At 39.6% G+C, this 21501-nt stretch overlaps 3 protein-coding genes across 4 annotated transcripts; 2 read left to right on the top strand and 1 right to left on the bottom strand.

The window, feature by feature from the left end:
- The first annotated feature begins 539 nt into the window (after positions 1-539).
- On the top strand, positions 540-2120 carry lsm5 (LSM5 homolog, U6 small nuclear RNA and mRNA degradation associated). Its single transcript, XM_055059489.1, has 5 exons — positions 540-667; positions 1247-1342; positions 1495-1522; positions 1766-1838; positions 1925-2120. Exons 1-5 carry the CDS (start codon positions 622-624, stop codon positions 1955-1957), a joined length of 276 nt encoding a protein of 91 aa, XP_054915464.1. The 5' UTR covers positions 540-621; the 3' UTR covers positions 1958-2120.
- Position 2121: 1 nt separating this feature from the next.
- psme2 (proteasome activator subunit 2) lies at positions 2122-7211 on the bottom strand. Its single transcript, XM_055059488.1, has 11 exons — positions 6974-7211; positions 6718-6750; positions 6579-6641; positions 6410-6496; positions 5534-5582; positions 5346-5443; positions 4658-4726; positions 4497-4564; positions 4355-4409; positions 4176-4262; positions 2122-2388 (listed from the first exon to the last, which is right to left on the bottom strand). Exons 1-11 carry the CDS (start codon positions 7019-7021, stop codon positions 2308-2310), a joined length of 738 nt encoding a protein of 245 aa, XP_054915463.1. The 5' UTR covers positions 7022-7211; the 3' UTR covers positions 2122-2307.
- Positions 7212-7551: 340 nt separating this feature from the next.
- On the top strand, positions 7552-21476 carry LOC129378969 (E3 ubiquitin-protein ligase RNF31). 2 transcript variants are annotated; one of them, XM_055059479.1, is made up of 24 exons: positions 7552-7721; positions 9126-9331; positions 10090-10236; positions 10765-10920; positions 11005-11061; positions 11134-11260; positions 11823-11984; positions 12066-12210; positions 12282-12427; positions 13463-13584; positions 13819-14088; positions 14204-14530; positions 15002-15187; positions 15279-15485; positions 15626-15799; positions 16216-16314; positions 18697-18786; positions 18893-19007; positions 19386-19498; positions 19803-19916; positions 20047-20095; positions 20170-20266; positions 20614-20779; positions 20863-21476. In XM_055059479.1, the coding sequence occupies exons 2-24, from the start codon at positions 9128-9130 to the stop codon at positions 20908-20910; spliced, it is 3321 nt and encodes a 1106-aa protein (XP_054915454.1). In that variant the 5' UTR covers positions 7552-7721; positions 9126-9127; the 3' UTR covers positions 20911-21476. The 2 variants fall into 2 exon arrangements, with proteins under 2 accessions (XP_054915454.1, XP_054915453.1); XM_055059478.1 differs by having other exon boundaries at positions 11131-11260.
- Positions 21477-21501: the final 25 nt, after the last annotated feature.

The raw sequence follows: 21501 nt of genomic DNA, 5'->3' as shown, positions 1-21501 counted from the left end.
GTTTCATTTGTCTGTTTTTTAAATTAAGAGTGAACAGATTTGTCTTCCAGAAAACTGCAATCAGTGCATCCCTAGAGTAAATACACCCTTTGTTACTGTTGTAACATTGCAGGTGTAGGATGTTTAATCTCTTTTACTTTTGTTTATGTTTTATTTTTGGACTGAGTAAAATGCAGGGATTCAAACCACTTGTTCACCAATGTATTTGTGTAAATGCAAATGAAGTTCATTCTCTTCAATTCTATTTGAAATGAGACCTTTTACTTTTTTCTACATGGGCCTTTCTCCTCAAACTAAATAAATGCTATGCTACATTTTGTTTCCCTGACTCGGTAGAGAATTATCTTGACTTGCTGATACATTTTCTTTGAAAATGCCGTCAAACATAAACTGTTTCAACCTTCGCCATCATGTGGAGTCAGGTTCCGTCCCCCAATGAAAATGTGTTTATATATTAAAAACCAATGCGAGTTTTGTTTCCCTTTTTAGAATGAAGCGCCTGTTGTTTGATAGACAAATACATATGAGCCACTATACAATTGATTGTGGTGTGTCCGATTGCTTTTGCCTGATTCAACTTTAAATCTTCGGTCGATTGGTTTTGACTGCTTTCGATTCAAGATGGCGGCGACACCAGCAACGAATCCTTCACAGTTGCTCCCACTCGGTTCGTAATCATCTTAATTTCTGTGTTTTTCTGATTCAGGTAACAGAACCTCCGGATGTGGGTCAGAAACAATGAAATAGTAAAGCCCGCGATGTGTTTATGTTAAATTTAACGAGCTTCATGTTGGAGGATCAGATGTGGTGAAAGAGTAAAGCTGCCATTTATCAAACACACGTTTTGAAAATAAGACGAATTTAGACAACACAATGTTTTGGGCTGGATTCAGTTTCTAAAAGTACATCCACAGAAGCAGAAATGTTCTAAGATGAACGTCGCTTAACTAATTAGACACCTGTGCTTCTGTCAAAATGATGGCTCCAGTAGCAGTCAGTCCTGCAACGAATCAGAAGAGGCCTCTGACTAAAGACTGTTGCTAAATTACTTTCATGACATGCTAGCAGCTCAATATCCAGGAGACGGAGATAATATTTCACAGTATTAAGTCCTAGATGACACTATCCGGTGTTAGCTAGCACTGCTAATCCACTTCCTGCGCTTTTGCTTCTCCTCCTTAAATTTGGTTAAAATAAATGCAAATGGCATTCCAACAAATGTAACATGTTTTTCTCGGTTTTACAGAGCTTGTGGATAAATGTATCGGCTCCAGGATACACATAGTGATGAAAACAGACAAAGAAATCGTCGGCACGCTGCTCGGCTTCGATGACTTCGTCAGTATCCTTTCTGAGACTCAGGCCTGGGTTCTGGTCTGAAACCACCAGGTGTTCGGTAGGTGAGGCCTGGATGACAGGACTGTGCAGCTACACCTGTAGCCACACCCCTTACCTAGGAACCCTCAGTTCTGCTCCTTAACTCTTGACTTTCAGACATGGTGCTGGAGGATGTCACCGAATTGTAAGTTATGTTTCCATATTCATCCATCCATCTATTAATTCCTATGTTCATCCATCCATAAAAATGGATGCATTCATTTAACCATTTTTTCATCCATCCACCCAGATCTGTTTGTCCATTTATCCATACATCCATAATCCATCCATATTCATCCATCCACCCAGATCGCCATTCATCCATTTTTCACTTTATATGAATGTTCTGCTCATGGTTCTGATCTGGTGTGGCTCTGGTCCGTTGCAGTGAGATCACCCCAGAGGGAAGGAGGATAACCAAACTGGATCAGATCCTCCTGAATGGGAACAACATCACCATGGTAAAAAACATGGCCGCTGCTTGCCTTCTGCCGGGCTGCGTTGCATTTCTCTCAGTGATTCACTCTGAAATGTTTCCTCCCTGCAGCTCATCCCTGGAGGAGAAGGACCCGAGGTGTGACCGTCCAGCCGCCTGCGTTCGCTCCTCACTTTCTAATACGCTCTGATTTTGTAAAAGGAAAATGCTTTTTGTTGTGTTTTTTTTTTGTGTGTGTGTGTTCGGTAAATAAAACATGCATCATGTCAAGTTGTTTTTGTTTCAAATAAAAGAAAATTCCCTACAGCTTGGAATAAAAAAGTTCTTTTTATTGACGAGTTCAATTTAGTGCAAATGTTGGCTCAGAAATGAAGTGTTGCAGCAAAGTAATGAAACCAACATCCAGGTAATTTACTTTAGGACTGTAGAGGGAAAATTAGGAAACTCCGGTCAGACTGGATTCAGTCTCACAGCATGGATTGATTTGTTGGCGATTAGTACATCGACGACTTCTCCTCTCCCTTCGGATTGGTCACCTTCTCCAGGTTCTTGGTGATGATGTCATAGAGCTCAGCCTGAGGAAAACGGATGAGAGAAATCGAGATTCGCTTTTTAGGCTTTTCAATGGATTTAAGTTGTTTATTTACTCTTATTTAGAGGAATATTTAAGCTGGATGATCAATTTATTTTCAGTGCATTAAATTTGTGGATTTTGAAGGTTTAAATTAAAAAAAATTGGAAGTGATGTCAGCATCCCCAGGGCGGCCTTCTTGTTTTACAACTTCTCTGTGTATGGACTTTGAATTCAGGTCAATGCCACCACAGAATATTAATATTAAATCACAATATTACAATTATAAAGTTAAAAGTCACTACTTGGAGAAAGTTGTAAAATTAGGAAAATAAAGTCATTAACAGAATTAATCTGTAATATTAGGAAAATCAATATAACCAGAATAAATTTATATTACCACAAAGTTATAATGTTAGGTGAAAAAAGCTCTAATATTACCAGATTAAGTTAAGTCAATAAAACAAGGTTTTATTGACTTATATTAAGAAAATAAAGTATTAATAGTTTGAGGAATGTTGAGCATCTTAAGTTATACTTTGCTATAAATTTTACAGATAATATTTAGTAGAAATACTTTATTTTTTAACACATCAACATCAATCTATTATTTGTATCAGGACTTTGAAACAAATGTGCAAATAACTGTATATTTTGAAAAAACTTCTACACTCACATCAGATCTTGATAAATTAGCTTTTTTTTCATTAAAATAATTTTTTCTGGTAATATTCTGGTAAAATTGCGTCTTTATTCTGATAATTAAAAATTCTAGTGGCCTGGCCTTACACAACTCACAGAAGATTTGACTAAAATATAAGCCACTTTCTAAAGATATTAAAATCAGAAATTCAATTTAATATGAGGTCCAATAAACAGGATCAGCAGTGAGAGAAAAACTGATGTGATTTTTTTGTGTGAGTTTCCTGACAGGCAGCATAAACAGGGAGAACAGGTTATGGCTGGGAGGGTTTCTGTATCATTTCAAACTCAAACATGTCTGGTATATTTTGTGTTATTAATGTAGCATGAAGCTTCCATACAGTTTATAATCATCATACTTTGTGGTATTTGTTGCCATGATGACAGAAATAAGTGTAAGAAAAAAAAAGTATAAACAAATCCTTTTTATTATTTTGTAAAGCAAACCCAAACACTGCTGTTAAAATATAAATAATAAACCAGCTACAGAAATCCAATCTTTACTGCTAAAAAACATAAAATAACTTATTTATAAAATAGTTTTAGACATGTCAATATAACAGGAACAATTGGAATAATATTCTAAGTTTTTGGGGATTTTCAAACATTTTTATTGCTACTGCAATAAATCACAAATCCATAAGTAAATATGAATTTTTCACAATAAATATATACTGCATTTTCTTCTCGTACCGAAATGGAAAATATTAATAATACTGGAACATTGCCTTGTAATACATACATAGCACATTATCATATTTATTTAACTTTAGTGGTTGTTCCTCCACCATAATTACAATTAAATAAATACTATATTGATCAGTTAACTGCTTAGGTTTAGTTGTCATATATACGTATGAATTATACAGCTGATAAATGCATAAGGAGGGTTATGTTGATAAGTTTATACTTCTATACTTTTGCGCTGAAAAGGATTCACTCACATCGGCATGCTGAATGCTTGAAACAATCATTAGGACATTTGGATGATTATATTTTTATGCGCGTTTCAACTAACCAAAGAAAGTACAACATTACAGCTTATTTATGAGTTTCCTTATATTCTAATATGTTTTTCTAGTTACTTACATAAAATCCACGGATGTCTAGGACGATCACTTTGATCTCGGAGAAGATTGCTTCGTCCTTCTCATGAACAAGTGAGCGGTAGTCCATCTGACGGCAGAAAGAAGCTAATATTTTAGCACAATGACGAAAACATTTTATATAAATTCCCAAAGGTTTATCCAAATTAAACAGTTTCATACCACATGAGTATCTTTGGAGGCTTTAGCAACAGCATCCCCCCTCTCTGAGAAGTACCTGTTCAAACAGAAACAACCACAGTTGAACGCTAATACATAATCTACTTTACAGATGCTTTACAGAAAAACCTCGTCCTTATCTTACTTGTTGATGTTGGTCTGAAAACCATCAACTTTGGTCTTAACTGCAGCGATTCTCTCCAAGATCTTTTCCTGTGGTTCAATTAGAGATTTTAAGTTAAGAGGGAAGATTGCAGGAACAGCCGAACCTCGTAAAATCAACGCCAAGCAGAAGAACTGATGTACCTGGATGGCGACGCCAAAGTCATTTCCATCCTCTATTTTGGGAATGAGGTGCTGGATCCAGCAGGAAACCTGCAGACATCAAATGGAAACATCATTGATTTTTCATCCTTTCATGTATCAGAGGACTATTTCTTTACATTTTAGGAAACATTTTAATAATCTTCTTTGTAGTTTTTTATTTTAACTATTTATATTAAATACAAATTCATCCAAGAATAGTATAAATACTTTTAAACTTTACTAAGATAAAATTTAGGTTTGCAGAGACGAAGAAAAATAAACAAAAAAAACTGTAAATTACAAAAAAACAACGATAAAAAATAAATACTATTGCAATAAAATGGATGAAAAGTAAATAAATAAACAGAAAAGGACAAACAGAGGTTACAGAAAAAAAACATAAATTAGCTAAACAAAAAGCAAATAAAACATCCTAATGTATTCTGAACTATTATAATTGTTATAAGAGTTGGATATAAACTATATACTGTTAGAACTAGATATGCTTTTTTATTATTTATTCTAAAACTTATATATTTATGCCTAAAGTGAAAAACTAAAACTAAAATCCTTGTTTTTTCCCACAATTTTGAGCAATAAAACCGATTCTTTGCTGGAATAAATCTGAGCATCCACAGTAATTACAGTAAAATCCAAACCACTGATAATCTTTTGGCTGTTTATTTACCGTCAGGATGGTTTCTCTGAGATGCATGATCTCCGGCTTCACTCTGTCCAGAAGCAACATGATTTTCTCGTTTCCTTTGATGAAGCCACATTTTGGAGCTGAGGGACACAGAAACAACAGCTGAAGGGATTTTTCTCCAGCTGTATAGAAATATTACCTTCACACACAGAATCATCAGGACGTTTTACCTTTCTTCTTCTTCTTCTCTTCCTCCTCGTTCTTGTCTGTTTCCATTTCCTGGAAGATAAACGTCAGAAATGTCAGACTTTATGTGAAACCTTTTTTGTGCAGCTGTTGCTTAGGAATATATCACTAATAAAACACAGATCAGCTTATAAAGGAAGGCATAACATCTAGTAAATATTTATTGTGCAGTAATTGCAGAGGGTGCCAATAATTCAGGCACCTGTTCTTTTGGAATAAAGTATTTCTCACCACTGGATTATTAGTTCCTACTGAATAAATATACAAATTACAGGTTAAATGTTTTTAGGTTGATGCCAATGAACAAAGTTTAGAAGGAAAAATAGAAACTAAACAAACCAGTTGGGAAATATACAGTAAAAGAGAAGTGAGGAAGCTGTTATTAACTCTTTATGTCAGCAACTTTTCTAAGATCTTTTTGCATCATATAGCAGTTCTGTTCACATTTGACATAAAATCACTTATGTTTTAATTTGGACATGAAGTTAAAGACGCTGTTGGGTTAGAATCAACATTTTTTTTCTTTAGCTAAAATGCTTGAAATTGTGTTTTCAGTCACTCAAACCAGCATCTTAATTCACACAATAACTGCAAGAATCAAAATATACTTAGTTTTTACAAAAGAAGCAAAGAACATGTGACAATTATTGATTTAATTGCCCTTTATACCTCAGTAATTCATGATTAGAGCTGGATGAAGTTTAATTTTGCTGTAAAGAAACAAACTAGACTACTAGAAATTTACTTATATGAAGGCTGAAGCACATGAATGTGTGACTGCTGTCCAGAAGGAAGCATGCATAAATAATAGAAACAAATTCAAAGTGTTTATGGCTAAATCAAAGGAATGAAGGGATCACCTCGTCTTCTGGAGCAGGAGGATCTGGGACGGGAATATCCAGAGGAGCCTGGAGTGAGGACATGTCTGTGATGCTGAGAGCGTCATCCTGGAAAAAACAAAAACAGAAATTGAATAAAAATAGTCAGAGATTGATTTTAAAAAAATAAGAAATAGTTTGTATACTGAACCCTGAGGAGAGCGTCCAGCTGAATTATCTTCACAGGAATGAAACTGGAAAACAGATTTTCAGCCTGGAATCACAAAACAAACCCAGGAGGATTAAAATGGGAACTATTTCAATTTTCTGAACAATCAAGGGATACAAACCTCATGATAGATGGACTGGCGGAAGTTTTCCACCTGTGTTGGAGACAAAAAGAAAAATAGACCTGCTGAGTCACGTTTGCAGAAAGCCTTTTGGGTTTACTTTCGTTTTCCTCTGAGAAACGGGACTTTCCGCTGCTTTTACGCTCAAAAACAACTTCCAAGTGCATTTTATTACAGCGAATATGAACAAAACTTGCACAAAAACCGAGTTTCATTTAAAAACTAAGTTTCGGTCCAACTCCTGAAGTCGACTCACCTTGACTGCGAAGTCTCTGTTAATTTTCAGGGTTGCTGCCTTTGACATGATGAAACTTTACCGCTTTAAAAACAATACGATGTAAATAAATAAACCCACAGAATGGATTTTAAATGTATATTTCTAGGCGGCTGCAGTTGAGGGTTTTTTGTCTCGTCCGGGCTTGTGAGTTATTTTATTTCCTCATTCAGTTTACTTTCGATTAAACCTCGCACCTCCCACCGACTGTGTCCCTCCTCTGATGAAAGTAGTTCCCAAACGACATGAACTGAGAAGGCTGTTCTGAGCATGCGCAGTAGAAACAGGAAGTCAATGTGCCTCCGTTCGCGTAACAAAAATGATCTGAAACTAAACTACAAGCATATGAGACCAACACGAAGGCAATTCAAAGTGCTTAAAGCCAGTACTTAAATGTGATTTAAAGGAACTATAATCAACAAAAATTACGTAGTAAACTAAAGAGAAACGTTATTAAAACACAAAATGTTCCCATTTTTATTTTAAAACCGATTTAACCGGATAATCCCCTTTTACTTTGAAAAACAAATTAAAACCCAAACCGGAAGTAGCTTTTCGTCTGCAGTCGTAAAATTTGTATTTCCGCATGAACAGTTGGTCACACACAGACAGAAGTGTCCGAGTGAGATGGAGGTGTGTTAAAGACATTATTGGGACAAAATAAAGAGTTAAAAACTCTACATTTAAGCGGAAGCAGGAAAAAAACTGTCAAAGTCAAAGAGCGACAGAGGTGAGTGAACGAGCCAAACAGCTAGCTTGTTGTTGACTCTGATTTCAGGTTTCACTTTCAGCTCCACTGACCTCTTTAACCAGTAATTGGTCTAACAGCGTTATAACACAGTTATAAAATGTCTCATTTAGTTTAAATAGCGTCACTGAAACCGATCATTTCGCTTTTGTCAGTTGTTTATTTCTGTTACTAATATTAGCCCAGGTTGGAGTTTCCCATTATGTCATGTACAGAGTTAATTCAAAGGTATGCAGATGGATTTGGAGCTTGTATGTCATAAATGTGGACATTTTTCTGTTAAAAATGTTATTATAATGACATGAATAGTTTTAAATCTGTAGTTTCATTTAATGCAACAGGAGAAAATGGTTACGGTTACTACAAAAAATGTTCTTTAAATTTGATATAAACATTAGTTTTCTTGCAGAGAAAAAGCAGAGATGAGTTCTCACATTAGTTTTTCCTGGATAACACAATTAGTTTTCAAGCTCTTATCAACCTCATTTACTTTTGCCACTCCTCTTTAAATCTCTCTGATACTGACTAAAAAATAAGTGAATGCAAAGTTAACATTTTGTGAATTCCTCTATTTAGAACATAAAAACAACAAAACAAAAAGCACTGAGTGAAAGGAGCTTTCTCTAGAATAGCAAAACAGTATATAAATCTAATTGGATCAATATGTCTATCTAGTGTTCAGATGATGAAAGAGACACAGCTAAACACTAAAACAATTAGACACAATAAATACTATGGGAAATAAAAACAAATGAATTTGAATTAAATGTTGTAGTAGAATTGTAATTGAATTGATTTCAATAATAATTCTTGAGTAATTCAGAATGGAAAGTTTGTTTAAAAAAAACCATAATTCATGTCAGTATGAAGACAAAGAACAAACTTTTAATTTTTAGCAAATAAAACAGTAGCTATAGTTTCTGCAACCATGGAGTCAGAGGAAACAAATGTGTGAAAAGATTATTGATATTATGCTAAAAATGTAAAAAAAGAAAGCAATTTTGCAAGTGCAGTGTTTCCTTTAAATAAGAACAAATTAAAATCATGTATCAATAAGTTTGTTTATGCAATAAGTCAGTAAAAAACATTCGGTACCATGATTCTCCAACAACTTCCTGTCATCTTCTTCTTTGTGGTTTTTGCCAGTGGCTAACATCCAGTTGTTGATCCTGTGACTCCTCAGATGTGAGAAAAGTGTTTTCTTTTGAGTTTTGTGAAATAAACCAAATTCAATACAGCTAAACTTTTTTAAATTGGAATGTTTCCAGTAAGAACATTTGTTTTCACAATGTCAAATCGTGCAATTATGTTCAGTAAAAAGTTTATCTCTGCCTTTAAAAAGCTGTAACAGTTTAATTTTCAAACCGGTGTCTGTTTTTCCGGCAGCGATGAGCGGCAGCGCCGAGTCGGTCCAGCTGGAGGAGGTCCGGCAGAGAGCCCGGTCCCTGCTGTCGTCGTCGGGTTTAGCCCAGGATGTGAAGGCCGAAGTCCTGACGCTGGCCAGCATCTCTCTGCCTGTTTCAGAAAAGTACCGCCATCTGACAGCAGAGGAGATGCTGAAGGAGAACACGGCCGGTCGCAACAGCCTCGAGGTTTCTCTTCTGTTCCTACTGCATCCTGTGATGCAGCTGATGATTTCTGTTGTTCCATATGCAGCAGTGGGGTCACAATTTGCATTTGTCTTGTTAATTTTTAGCTTTGGGATCCACAATATCAGGAAAAATGTGTTCTATTTAAGTAGTTCTTATCAGTTTACAGCACAGGTGGATAGAGTGCTGTAAGAATAGCACTATGTCAGCATTGTTTTAATGAAGTAAAACCTCAAGTAAGAGAAAAAAAGTATTTGGTAAAAAGTTTAATAAGTGATCAAATGGTTAATCATTTAATATTTTAAAATTACATAATCAGACAGACCAAAATATAAAGTTACGTGTAATTTTTAGTGTTTTAACGACCAAAATGACAATAACTTATATAAGTTGCAAAAATAACAAATAAAATGTTTCCAAATCAGTTTTTTCTGTAAAAAACTTATGAAACTTTAACAGAAACTGCAGTTGTGTGTCTGAGTCTGGTGGGTTTTTGGTTAAAACTTGTTTGTTTTTCATTCAGTGAGGAGAAAATTCAGTAATTTTACTGAAGTGAGATCAAAAATACTTCATCATAAAGTTACTCAAGTAAAAGTACAACATTGTAAAAACACTTGTAAAAGTACATTTATAAAACACGTTTCCCAAGTACATGTAATTGAGTAAATGTAACGAGTTACTACCCTCCTCTGGTCAACAGAATGAATATAAATTGATTGTCATGTTAATATTTTTCCCTTTGGTTCTTTTCTCCTCGCCAGGTGTCAGAGTCGTTGAGTCGACTTGTCAAAGCTTTGAGCATCCTGGAGAAATACGGCTGCAACCTGACGAGTCCCACCAGGCCCAGATACTGGAGGAGCGTCAAACACAACAACCCCGTCTTCAGGACCACCGTGGACGCCATCAAGGTGAGTAAAACCCACAGACTAACACAGCCATGCTGCGCTGCCAGGCAGTTTATTCTGAACTGATTTTTTATAGTGATTGAGCTATAACTGATTGAGCAGCTCAATCAGTGAAACTGATTGAGCTGAAATAATCAAGTTGCAGTTTTAGCTTCACCAAACTCAAATTTCTGCAAAAATTAAATATCCTATTAAGAACCTTTTTTATATCAATTTATTAATTGGTGAATCCAATAAATAATCAGCAGATTAACCCGACACTGTATTGATGCTAAGTCAAGCAGAAAGGAGTACGTGCCGATGTACTTGTTTTTGCATTTTATGCAGTAAAATTTATATTACTTAAAAAAGAAATAGGATTATTTATTTGCATTGTTATCTATTTCTAACATTTTATAAAATAATTTAAGTGGTCTCATGAAAATTCTGCAGAATGTGCCTGTTTTTATTTTTTTTTATCTGACTAAAATAATTGTTAGTTGGCTGGACTTTAGTTTCATCAGAGAAATTGTATTTCGTTTTGCTCAACAGGGCGGCCGGAGAGTCCTGTTTCTGTACGGATACACCAACCAGCAGATCGACGGCCTCAGCTTCCCCGACGAAGTCACCGAGCCGAACTGTGACGTCGTTGCTGCGGTGACGCTGGAGGTGATGACGCTGCGCACCGAAGTGGACATGCTTCTGAAAGTCAGTGCCGGCTCCGGGAAAACCCTGCTCTTTGTTTCTCTTTCTGTTCTGGATGAAACGTTGTTTTGTTGTTTGAACCTCCAGGGCGTCCATCCTCACCCAGAATGCTTCAAAGACATCATCCCGGGTCTCACCCTGCAGGTCAGGAGAAAAACCCGACCCAGTCAGCCAGACATCAGGAAACATCCTAAATGTTCTGCATTTCCTCAGCAGAAGGAGCAGACTGATGAGTCCACTCTGTCTGGAGACGACGGACAAGGAGATAAACCTCAAGCTCCGCCCCCTTTAGTCAAACCGACTCCTTTACCCAGGCAGGCTCAACCTTCAAAACCACCAGCAGGTGAGTCGGTGCTGCACAATGAATAAAATGAAAGGAGTCCTAGAGCCTCTGCTGGAGAATATCAACACTTATATTGGAAAATATTCACGTCTCAGTTGAAGTTTCACAGCTTCAAAAGCATAAAATTAGCTTGTATTGTCTGCAAAGTCAAAAATAAGCGTGAAAAAACATTCGTTTACAGGTTTTAATTCCCAATTTTTTATTATCTTCTGATAAAACTGTCGTTATGTGTTTTTATCTGCCTGCAGATATCACAGCAAAACTAGGAGATCTTCATCTTTAGATGATGTTACTGACAGCTGTTAACACAAATTCAGCTTAAAATGCAGATCATTTTTAACATTATTTTCAAATGATACACGCTTAGGATCAAATAAAGTAGTGACAAATAACATTATTGTAGCAAAATAAACTCAAGAAATTGAGTTAAAAAAGGAAACTGCTATTGCAATTTAAAAGCCTTATATTTTGGTGTCTTGGAGATTAAAACAACAAAAAGTTTGGCGCTATAAAAAGTTTTTCTTTCATCGTCCAGGTTTTTGTCTGACTCTTTTGTTTTTAGCGCCCCCTGCAGTTGGTCAGTGTAATCTCTGCGGCGGATCGTCCACGCTCGTCTGTCCGTCCTGCGACGACAAGCCTTTCTGCGACGCATGTGACGACCTGTTTCACCGCCACCCCTCCAGAGCCAATCACAAGCGAGACAAAATACAGAAAACCCAAACGGGTGCGTCACGCTGCTCCACAGAACTGATGCAGAAAAACTTCTTTTGGATTTTAGATTTCTGAATGTTGTCTCGCTTTGCAGAGAATTGCAGCATCTGCGGCATTTCTTCTGTCAGCATCCACTGCTCCACCTGCATCCAGAGGCTGTGTTTGAACTGCGACCGGCTCTTCCACTCCCATCCGGACCGCAGAGGACACAGCAGGACCAACCTGGCCGCCGCCTCAGGGTGAGCAGATCCCGCCTCGTCGCCATCGCTGTAAGGGAAACCGCTGCTAAGTGTTGTTGTCGTTCCCCCAGTGCGTCTCTGTCTACCTGGGAGTGCGCTCACTGCACCACTGAGAACGAGATGCGAGCCGTCCTCTGCACGACCTGCGACCGCCCTCGCCTCGCCACTCCTGCGATCGCTGGCCAGGACGGTTCCGGTCCGACGTCACAGAACACCGGTGGGCCTCGGATACACGAACCTGCAACACAATAGGTGTCACGACCTGGACAGAGGCTTTCAGTGGTGGCGAAACGTTTTGTCCTCAAAAAAAGTGAAAAGCACTGGTGCACTGCAAAAACACACAACAACAAGAAAACATCTCAGGAAACGTCAAACAAGACAAAACTAACGTACAAGTAACTTTTCAGCAAAACACAGGAGTTTGTTTTAAGTTGGTCAATACTGTAGAAAAACTTCTAGTTTCACTGGCAGATCATTTCACTTATAACAAAACATGTTTTCTCATGTTAAAATAATTTGATATTCAAGACATTTTTACTAAAACTTATCTGTCTGAAAAGCTGTTTTTGAGTTAGTTTTGTCTTTCACGTTTTATAAAGATATTTACACCTGAAACTCGACAAACATACCTGGAAAGATTTTGTGTTTTTACAGTGCAGGCCTCTTTTTTTAACTTTTTGTTCAATGTAAAAAAAAAAAATCCAATATTATTTAATCTTCTCATTAAACTAAGACATGTAAGATTTGACATTTTTTAAATGTAAAACATAAAAATAATTGTTTTATTTCTATTTTTTCTGAGCTAAAGTCCAAGTAAATGTCGCTGGATGTTAGAGGTTCTACAAAATTACAACAATAAATAAGAAACTTTTATGTTTACATTTTTTCTTGTAATTTTAAGATCTGTAGTCTGTCGATCTAAAGGAAATTGGGGAAAAACCTGTTCACTTTAGGGCCACAAATGGCCCTGATGCCACATCTCTTACTTAAATATTCAGACGTTTAAGAAATTTGATTGAACAAAAACAGCAAATGTTGGCAGAAAATTACAAAAAAGTAAATGCAAGCATTTATTTGTTAGGAGTTTAATAGCCTGACTTATTTTTTATTTTTCTGACTTTTTGCTAAACAGAATTAATTGGTTTCCACTTGGTGTTTATAGTAGAACTGCATATATTTGAGCCTCCAAGACAAAATCTGTTCTCATTTCGGAGTTTGTCGTTTTTATTTATTTTTGTCTGTTTTCCCTCAGAGTGGCAGTGCAAGAGCTGCACGGTGGTGAACCAAGGCAGCAGCATCCTCTGTGAAGTGTGTGAGCGCCCCCGTCTGGCCACTCGCCCGCCTGTCCCTCCAGCTCCGGAGTCTGGGTCAAAGGTCTCTGCTGACGATGTCATATTTCTCAGTTTAAATGTTTTATGGATAATTATTAGACCTGGTGCTGTTTAAACGTCACTTTCCACTCTGTAATGTTTATAGTATGGAAGTTTACAAAATTATGGGATAAAATTTTTTATTTTTATATTTTTCTCACCTTGTGTCTAACGTTCTGTTGGAGCGCCCCCTGGTGGTTTAGTTCCTCTTATATTTTATGTATTTGTGTTTTTTCAGTGGACCTGCCAGTTCTGCACCTTCATGAACTCCAAGCCCTCGGCGGTGTGCGACATGTGCAGTCTGCCATCCAAAGATGCGTCTGCCGTTTCCGCGCCGCAGCCGCTGCAGCAGCAGCCGCTGCAGCCGCTGCAGCAGCAGCCGCCCTCCTTCACCAAGGAGCAGCCCAACCTGGGCGCGAAGCCGCAGCCGAGGCCTCGAGTCAACCTGGAGCTGAAGAGGCAGAAAACGATGAGGGACGACGGACTCGCGCTCATCCACCAGATCAGAGTAGGAAACACGCTCTTTCCTTCTTTCCTTCCTTCCTTTTTTCTTTCCTTCCTTCCTTCCTTCTTTCATTTCCTCTTTTCTTCCTTTCTGAACTCTGATCCTGTTTGGTCTCCAGGAAGCGGAGAAGCGCGGCGTCAGCCCCGAGGAGGTCTACGCCGCTCTGAGCATGTGCGGCAGCAGCAGCATCAACCCCTGTGACTGGCTGACCTCCGAGCTTCCGCACCTGCTGGACGAGATCTGTGCCATGGCCGCCTCCGTCCAGCTCACCTGCAGGCCGGGGAACGGCGGCTCGGCGCTCCCGGTGGAGAGGGACGGGCAGGAGCAGAACGCCGCGCCCGGCGGCATGAAGCTGTCTAGAGCCGAGGCCAAGCTGGCCTGGCTGGCAGCCGGCGGAAACAAGGACAAGGCTGTGAGACAGCTGCTGAGGGACAGACAGGTCAAGGTAGGACCCTGACAATGGCTGCTAGAAAAAGTCTAGAAAAAGTTTAGAAAAAGTTAATTCTAGGGATTAACTGGATTGAACTCGATTAATCGATTAGGGAAATGATAGTCAACTAATTTAGCTATTGATTAATCGCTAGCGAGAAGCGACATGCTGAGAAAAATCAACATAGAGCCATAATTAATGCTAAACTTTGGAAAAAATTATATACAATTAAAAAAGAATCACATTTGATTTGATCCGGTTCAAATTCACTGATGGAATTTTATATAATTGCTTTGAGAGAATAAAATGTTTATTTGCATCTTTTAATGTAATTCCAATATTTTATTTAAAAAAAAAAAGCTTGAGATTAAGCGAAACATCTGTAGAATGTGCCATATTCTATCTGATTAATCGTCAGAATAATCAATTAATTGATTACTGAAATAATGATTAGCTGTGACTGAGATGTTCCGGTTTTGTGTCCAGATGAGGGAACTTCACTCCCTGGGCTTCCAGGACACGTCGCAGTGCGAAGAGGCTCTACGGCAGAGCGGAGGGGACATCAAGGGCGCTCTGTCTCTGCTGCAGCGCCCCCTAATGGAGCCGTTCCACCAGCGCATCTGGTTGGACCAGGCCGAGCCGCCGATCAACCCCAAACACCCGGACAAGCAGGTCAGGCGGATCTGTCCGTCTCCTGGGATGTCTGTTGCTCTGTCAGGTTTGTGTTCCTCCCTCACTTGCTGCTGCTTCCGCTGCTTTTCAGAGGATGTGCAGGCGTCTGCTGGCGCTGTACGACCTGCCCAGCTGGGGGCGCTGCGAGCTCGCGCTGTCGCTGCTCCAGGAGCCGGACGTGAACTACTCCCTGGAGGACGTGGTGCAGGCCGTGAAGGAGTCTCACGACCGGGAGTTCATCCGGCGTCTGCTGAACACCGAGTGTCCCGTCTGTCTGAGCATCTTCCCCCGCAGCAAGGTGAGTCGCAGCGAGTCGGACCAGAAATTACTGTTCCTTCACAGAGATACATGCGCTTAGTGTGCTACCCTGGTGGTTCCTGCAGAGTGAGCAGCCCTTAAACCTCGTTGATTTTCTGTTTTTCCCTGTCGCTGCTGCAGATGCAGTCTCTGACGTCCTGCCAGTGCTCCGTCTGCCACGAGTGTTTCCGGCAGCACTTCACCATCGCCGTCAGAGACAAACACATCCGGGACATGGTGTGTCCCGCCTGCAGCGAGCCGGACATCAACGACCCCGAGCAGCTGGACAGCTACTTCTCCACCCTGGACATCCAGGTGAACTGGAAGCGAGAGAAAAAATTATCTTTAATCAATCTGTGTCTGAATGGTTTCACTTTTTCAATAAAAGTACTAAAATAAAATTGGCAGAAAAGGAAGGATAACGAGACACAATCACACTGAAAACCTTTAAAGGTAGATTTTACCTGATAAAGAGTCAAAGTAAGAAGTAACTAAATTTACACAGATCTACAGACTAATCTCTTTGCATCATTCATGTGTTTGTATCTTGCTGTTTTCTGCACCTGTTTGCCGAAATAATTATGTCAAAGGAAAACACAATGTTTCTTAAAATGTTCTGAAAGGAAAACCTGGAGGTCAACATGTCAGAGGTCAATGAACCAGGGTTGAGTGTAACTGAGTGTTATTCAACCGAAACACAAGAACCGAATTGTTGTGGTTTTGTTCTGCAGCTGCGCGACTGCCTGGAGCCTGAAGTGTACGAGCTGTTCCACAAGAAGCTGACGGAGCACGCGCTCATGAAGGACCCCAAGTTCCTCTGGTGCTGCCATGTGAGTCGTTTAGAAACATCCAGAGCTCAATCTGTCCTCTCTGTGTTTCAGTCTGAGCTCTGCTCCTCCCTCTGCAGGTTACTGATGCCGTCATGACAAGCTCAGCTGCACTTTGCTCAGTCATTTTAAATTGTTTTCTGAAATACAAGCAAATTATTATGTCTGGCAATGTTTGGTCTAGTTTACAGCGTAAATATCTTTGCACTCTTGAAATAAGAAAAAGCAAACTCTTAAGTAACTTTTCAGCAAAATAAAGTGAAGTAAATAATTCCTCAATATTGACAACACTCATATTTTAAAACACTTTTCCAATGTAAAAGTGTTTTAAAATAAATAGTAATAAATGGGACTAACTTATCCAGCCCTTTTCAGATTTATTTTCTTTTGCTGCTTTGTCACATTTCAGACTCTTAGACACATTTTAATATCAGACAAAAAGGAATTTCTAACAAATTATTTTATTTATTACGTTGGTTTGTGTAGCAAACAGTTCCTGTTTAATAAACAACAGTGAGATTATAATTTAGCTTTATTTAGTTTAACTGTTCCCGACCCCATTAGGGAGCAGGGTGCTCAGAAAATGGATGGATGGATAGTTTAACTGTCACACAGTTTTGGTGCTAAACGTGAACAACAGGGGGCGCTGTGGTTCTGTGTGGATACTGCAGGTCCATTATGCTCAGAGGAGGCGAAAAAGTTTCATAAAAATCTGTTTGTTATAAAACAAGTTCTTGTTCAGTTGCATATTTTGTCAATTATTAATGAGATTGCTGATTGAAATGCATTGAATAACTTCCTACTGCTCACATTTGTTTCTATACTTTCCTTTTTTACATAATTTCTGTACGTTAACATGACGTTTCACAAAGTGCACAAATTTCACCTTTTTATAAAAAGTTAGACTTTAAAATATCAGTTTAATCAGCTAATGTATTTTATGGTTTTTACACGATTAAACATTTTTAATATCTTTATCCATCAGGGGAGGAAAGGTTGAAACTTTATACAGAGCCGCCTGCAAATAGTTTAAATCTACGATGGATCCAAATCCAAAATGCTCATCGCTGAGGATTTTAATCGTTCAGACACTAAATATTCTGTAAATAAACTTTAACTAGTTTCATTGGCAGATTATTTAACTTACAATAATCCCATATAATAATTTATCTGCTAATGAAACTAGAACTTCATCCATATTGAGAAATTATTTACTTAAAACAGGACTCTATATCGTGCTGAAAAGTTACTGCTTAGCCTTATTTCAAGTGTACTTAGATATTTGCACTAAAAACTAGACCAAAATTACTTAGATTTAGTTTTTTGTTGATGAAGTGAGGTAACTAGATCCACTATCAGGAATAAAACAAAGAGCACAATGATAGTATAGTACATTCTGTTTGATTTCAGACTAAAACTGCAACATTTATTACATTTCCAGCTGCTGCAGTTCACTGTCTGACTGCACTGAGCGAAACCAAACAAACCTTTTCATCGACCTGTTTCCCTCCTCACCTGAGGGGAGCGCTGCACTAAAGGAAACGACACTAAAACCTCTGAAGAAGACACTGAGCAGAACTTCCTGTTTCATGAAATGCAAACAAAAATGGAGAGGCAACAGACTTTAGTGGTTGGAGGATTTCACTTTAGCAAAAGACCACGAGACATTTCTGCCTTTAGCGCTAGGGCAGCACGTTTGTTTTGATTGTGTTTACCCAGAATTCCTTTGCGCCGTAATCCGCTTCCTTTGGTACAGTCTGTGCTTAAAAAACACACCCAGCCGTTACTCTGACAGTAAGTTAATGTTTTTAGCGTCTGGCCAACGAGTCCATAGAAACGCAACATCACACATCAGCAGGCCGTTACCTAGCAACCCCAGCGGAATTCCACCCGTTGCCTAGCAACTGAGCTTCAGCTGTTTGGTCAGCTGTGCTGCACAATGGCTGCTGGACAAGAAAGAGTTTTGTGGTTGACTTATCATCCAGGAACCACTTGCTTCATTCTTGTTGGTTGCACATGAGGCTCCACTTCTGCTTTTCAAAGGTGTACGGTTGTATAGCTGCGCATCCATTTCCAAGTGTAAGTGTAAACGTTGAGTTGGGGGTTGTGGCAAGCAGCAACATTATTCGGATTTAAAGTGATAAGATGCAATAAAAACAAAGTAGGCAGAACTGAACAGACTAAAAACTCACTATTTTGTCCAAAAACTGTGTTTAGCATGTTTTGTATAGGCCATAGACCGATCCTAACCTGTTCAACCAAGTTCTTTGTTTCTAAAACTAAATGAAAAGCAAACAGGATGCAGTTTTATCACAAACTTGCAATAAAATCAAAGAAAAACTAGAAGACAGGCAGAACATTTCACTCTCTCTTGCTCCCCCTCAGTGCACCTCCGGTTTTATCAACGATGGAAACCAGCTGAAGGTCACCTGCCCGTCCTGCCGCAAGAGTTTCTGCGCTCAGTGCAAGAAACCAGTGAGTCTGACCTCGGCAGGAATGTGTGTGGGAGTCGCTCGGCTTCCTTAGCGCAGATAATTATCTGAGAAATGGCCCCCGCTCAGCCGCTGTGCCTCCCTTCCAGTGGGAGCCTCAGCACCAGGACGTTTCCTGTGAGCAGTTCCAGCTGTGGAAGAGGGAGAACGACCCGGAGTACCAGAGGCAGGGCCTGGCCGGCTACCTGAGGGACAACGGCATCAGTAAGTACGACCCAGCTGCATCAGCAAGCAGGAACGCAGCGATTAGCTTGGAGAAAAACATTCATTCAGTCTACAGGTACAGCTTAAAATCTTCAAATATCATGAAACTCACATATAGATTTACAGAAATGTAATTTTTTTCCTTCCACTCAACTTTCTGGGAATATACTTGGATACAATACTCTAGGTTCTTCTTTAGCAAAGAAGCTAAGAATAACATTTCCCCGTGTCTACAAGGGGCTCCATAAAAACAAGTTAGTTTTGTCCTATTTAAAGTTCATAAGATGTTTAAACCAGAACTAGTTGGGGATATTTTGTGTTTTTCCAGTGTTCCCAGTTAAAGCTGATCTGATCTGACCAGTGTGTGTTTTCCTGCAGCCTGCCCGGAGTGTAAGTTCCAGTACGCGCTGACCAAAGGCGGCTGCATGCACTTCACCTGCTCCCAGTGCCGCCACCAGTTCTGCAGCGGCTGCAACAACCCGTACTACAAGGTGGGATCCCATGGTGACTCAGCAGCCTGGGCGGAGCTAGTGACGCGGCGTGGCGCTCCTCTGACCCTTCCTTCCTCCCTTCCTCCCTTCCTTCCTTCCTTCCTTCTTATCTTCCTGTTTCCTTCCTTCCTTCTTATCTTCCTGTTTCCTTCCTTCCAGGATGTTTAGAGTAGGATCTTTTCTGGTTGTTTATAATTTTCAGTAGTTTCTGTCCTTCCAGTAAACTTTCTGCTCCCTCCTTCCCTCCCCCCCGTCTGGTCCCAGTGTTCCCAGTTTCTGATGCTGGTGTTTGTTCCTGCTGCAGATGGAGTGTAAGATTCCTCAGTGTAAGTTCCCTGGGCTGCACGCCCACCACCCCAGAGACTGCCTGTTCTACCTTCGGGACTGGGACGCAGACCGCCTTCAGGCTCTGCTGCAGGTAACTGGGTCTCCAGCTCTGAACTGGGAGGAGAGGGGAACCAGAACCCCAGAAGAGATGCTAACCAGAACTCTTAGGAGTTCTGTTTAATTTAAGACGTGAATTAATTTCCTGTCTGGTTTCCCACCAGCGGAGCGGCGTGCCCTTCAACACGGATACTTCCAATGAAACCCAAAGCGGTGAGTGTCGGCCGGTTCTGCTGATGAAATAATTGTAGTTTTCCCGTCTAAACGGTCCGGTCTCTGTGCCGCAGACGCCTGCGGCGTGATGGAGCAGAAGGACGAAGGCGGCCAGACGGCCGACTCGCCGTGCGGCCTCCAGACCCAGCCGGGCCAAGCCGGGCTCTGCATGTGAGTCGGCAGAACCGGACAGAACCTGCGGACAGAACCTGCGGACGGTTCCTGCTTGTCGGATCGAGCCCAGAGGTTCTGCAGCGAAGTGAAGCTGCTCTTCCTCCTGACACTCATTTTGGTTTTTAGTTATTTAATGAAAACGTTTCGGAAAGAGAAAAAGAAAATGACGGTCCGATGGGGTTTGTTTAAAACATCTGCAGGGTTTTAAAGTTTTAAATTAATGTCATCATTTAGTTTCTGCTCTGATTGATTATGTTTTCATTTTCACATAAATCTTCTCCAGGTGTCACTGAAGCAGCTCTGACAGAAACCCTCTGAGTCTCAGGTTGTTGTTTGTCCTGCAGGAAGCACTACAGGGAGTACCTGGTGAGCCTGATAAACGACCACTCTCTGGACCCGGCGGTTCTCTACGAGACCCAGGAGCTGGATGTGGCCTGCCAGAGATACCTGGGGGACCTGAAGAAAGGAGACGGGGAGGACGACAACGCTTTCAGGGCCCGCCAGCTGAAGGTGGGGACAGACTGGATTAAACTCACCTGCTCTAATAAACCCGGAGTCACTGCTAATCCAACTGTTCTGTTTCCGCTTTGCAGAAACTGATGGAGGTTCCTCTTGGAGAAAAAGTTCCTCGAAGCAAATAAGTGAAGAAATCCCTGCCCTGCAAAAAACTCTTACCAAGTATCTTCATCTGGTTTCTACTAATTAACACAAAGGAGCCTGTTTTCAGTCAGACATTCATTAATATTGATGAAAAAGTTCTCAGTATCCTGGAAGATAAATTCACCTCTAACAAAATATTTTCCTATAACTTATTTAGAGCTAGAACTTTTTCATCAGTATTAAGAAATTCTTCACTTAAACAAGCTGCTGCATTTTGCTAATAAGTTATCTATAAGTTATCAGTTTGGTCTTATTACTAAAACATTTGCTCCAGAAACTAGAATAAAAATACTTGGTGGGATTTTTTATTTTTGCTGAGTTGAAATCTGATTGATTAATCCATAGAAATCACTGAACCATATATGTATATTTTGTTAAAGTACAATCTGTTTTAACATTTTCTGCACATTTTCTTTCGTTTTGTGCCTTTTCAATTGGATTTAATTAAAACGTTTAATTCACTGTGTTGCATGTTTTGCAGGAATCTGACGGTTTTATTTCCATACTCAAGTAACGAAGCTGAATAAAAACATGATGTTAAAGATTAGATTTGGTTGCAGATGTTCAATGTT

The sequence above is a fragment of the Poeciliopsis prolifica genome, unplaced genomic scaffold (genome assembly GCF_027474105.1).
Source record: "Poeciliopsis prolifica strain line A6 unplaced genomic scaffold, Auburn_PproV2 SCAFFOLD054, whole genome shotgun sequence".
Lineage (NCBI taxonomy): Eukaryota > Metazoa > Chordata > Actinopteri > Cyprinodontiformes > Poeciliidae > Poeciliopsis > Poeciliopsis prolifica.
The sequence above is the reverse complement of the archived record's forward strand: the minus strand, read 5'-3'. Positions and strand labels throughout refer to the sequence as shown.

Coding starts and splice junctions, on each gene's coding strand:
- psme2 (XM_055059488.1), bottom strand. CDS start 7,021: ATGTCAAAGGCAGCAACCCTGAAAATTAACAGAGACTTCGCAGTCAAG. Junction 6,751..6,973: donor ACAGAGACTTCGCAGTCAAG/GTGAGTCGACTT, acceptor TCTCCAACACAG/GTGGAAAACTTCCGCCAGTC. Junction 4,565..4,657: donor ACTTTGGCGTCGCCATCCAG/GTACATCAGTTC, acceptor ATTGAACCACAG/GAAAAGATCTTGGAGAGAAT.
- LOC129378969 (XM_055059478.1), top strand. CDS start 9,128: ATGAGCGGCAGCGCCGAGTCGGTCCAGCTGGAGGAGGTCCGGCAGAGA. Junction 18,787..18,892: donor GCGCTCAGTGCAAGAAACCA/GTGAGTCTGACC, acceptor CCTCCCTTCCAG/TGGGAGCCTCAGCACCAGGA. Junction 20,096..20,169: donor TTCCAATGAAACCCAAAGCG/GTGAGTGTCGGC, acceptor TCTGTGCCGCAG/ACGCCTGCGGCGTGATGGAG.
- lsm5 (XM_055059489.1), top strand. CDS start 622: ATGGCGGCGACACCAGCAACGAATCCTTCACAGTTGCTCCCACTCG. Junction 668..1,246: donor TTCACAGTTGCTCCCACTCG/GTTCGTAATCAT, acceptor TCGGTTTTACAG/AGCTTGTGGATAAATGTATC. Junction 1,839..1,924: donor ATGGGAACAACATCACCATG/GTAAAAAACATG, acceptor TCCTCCCTGCAG/CTCATCCCTGGAGGAGAAGG.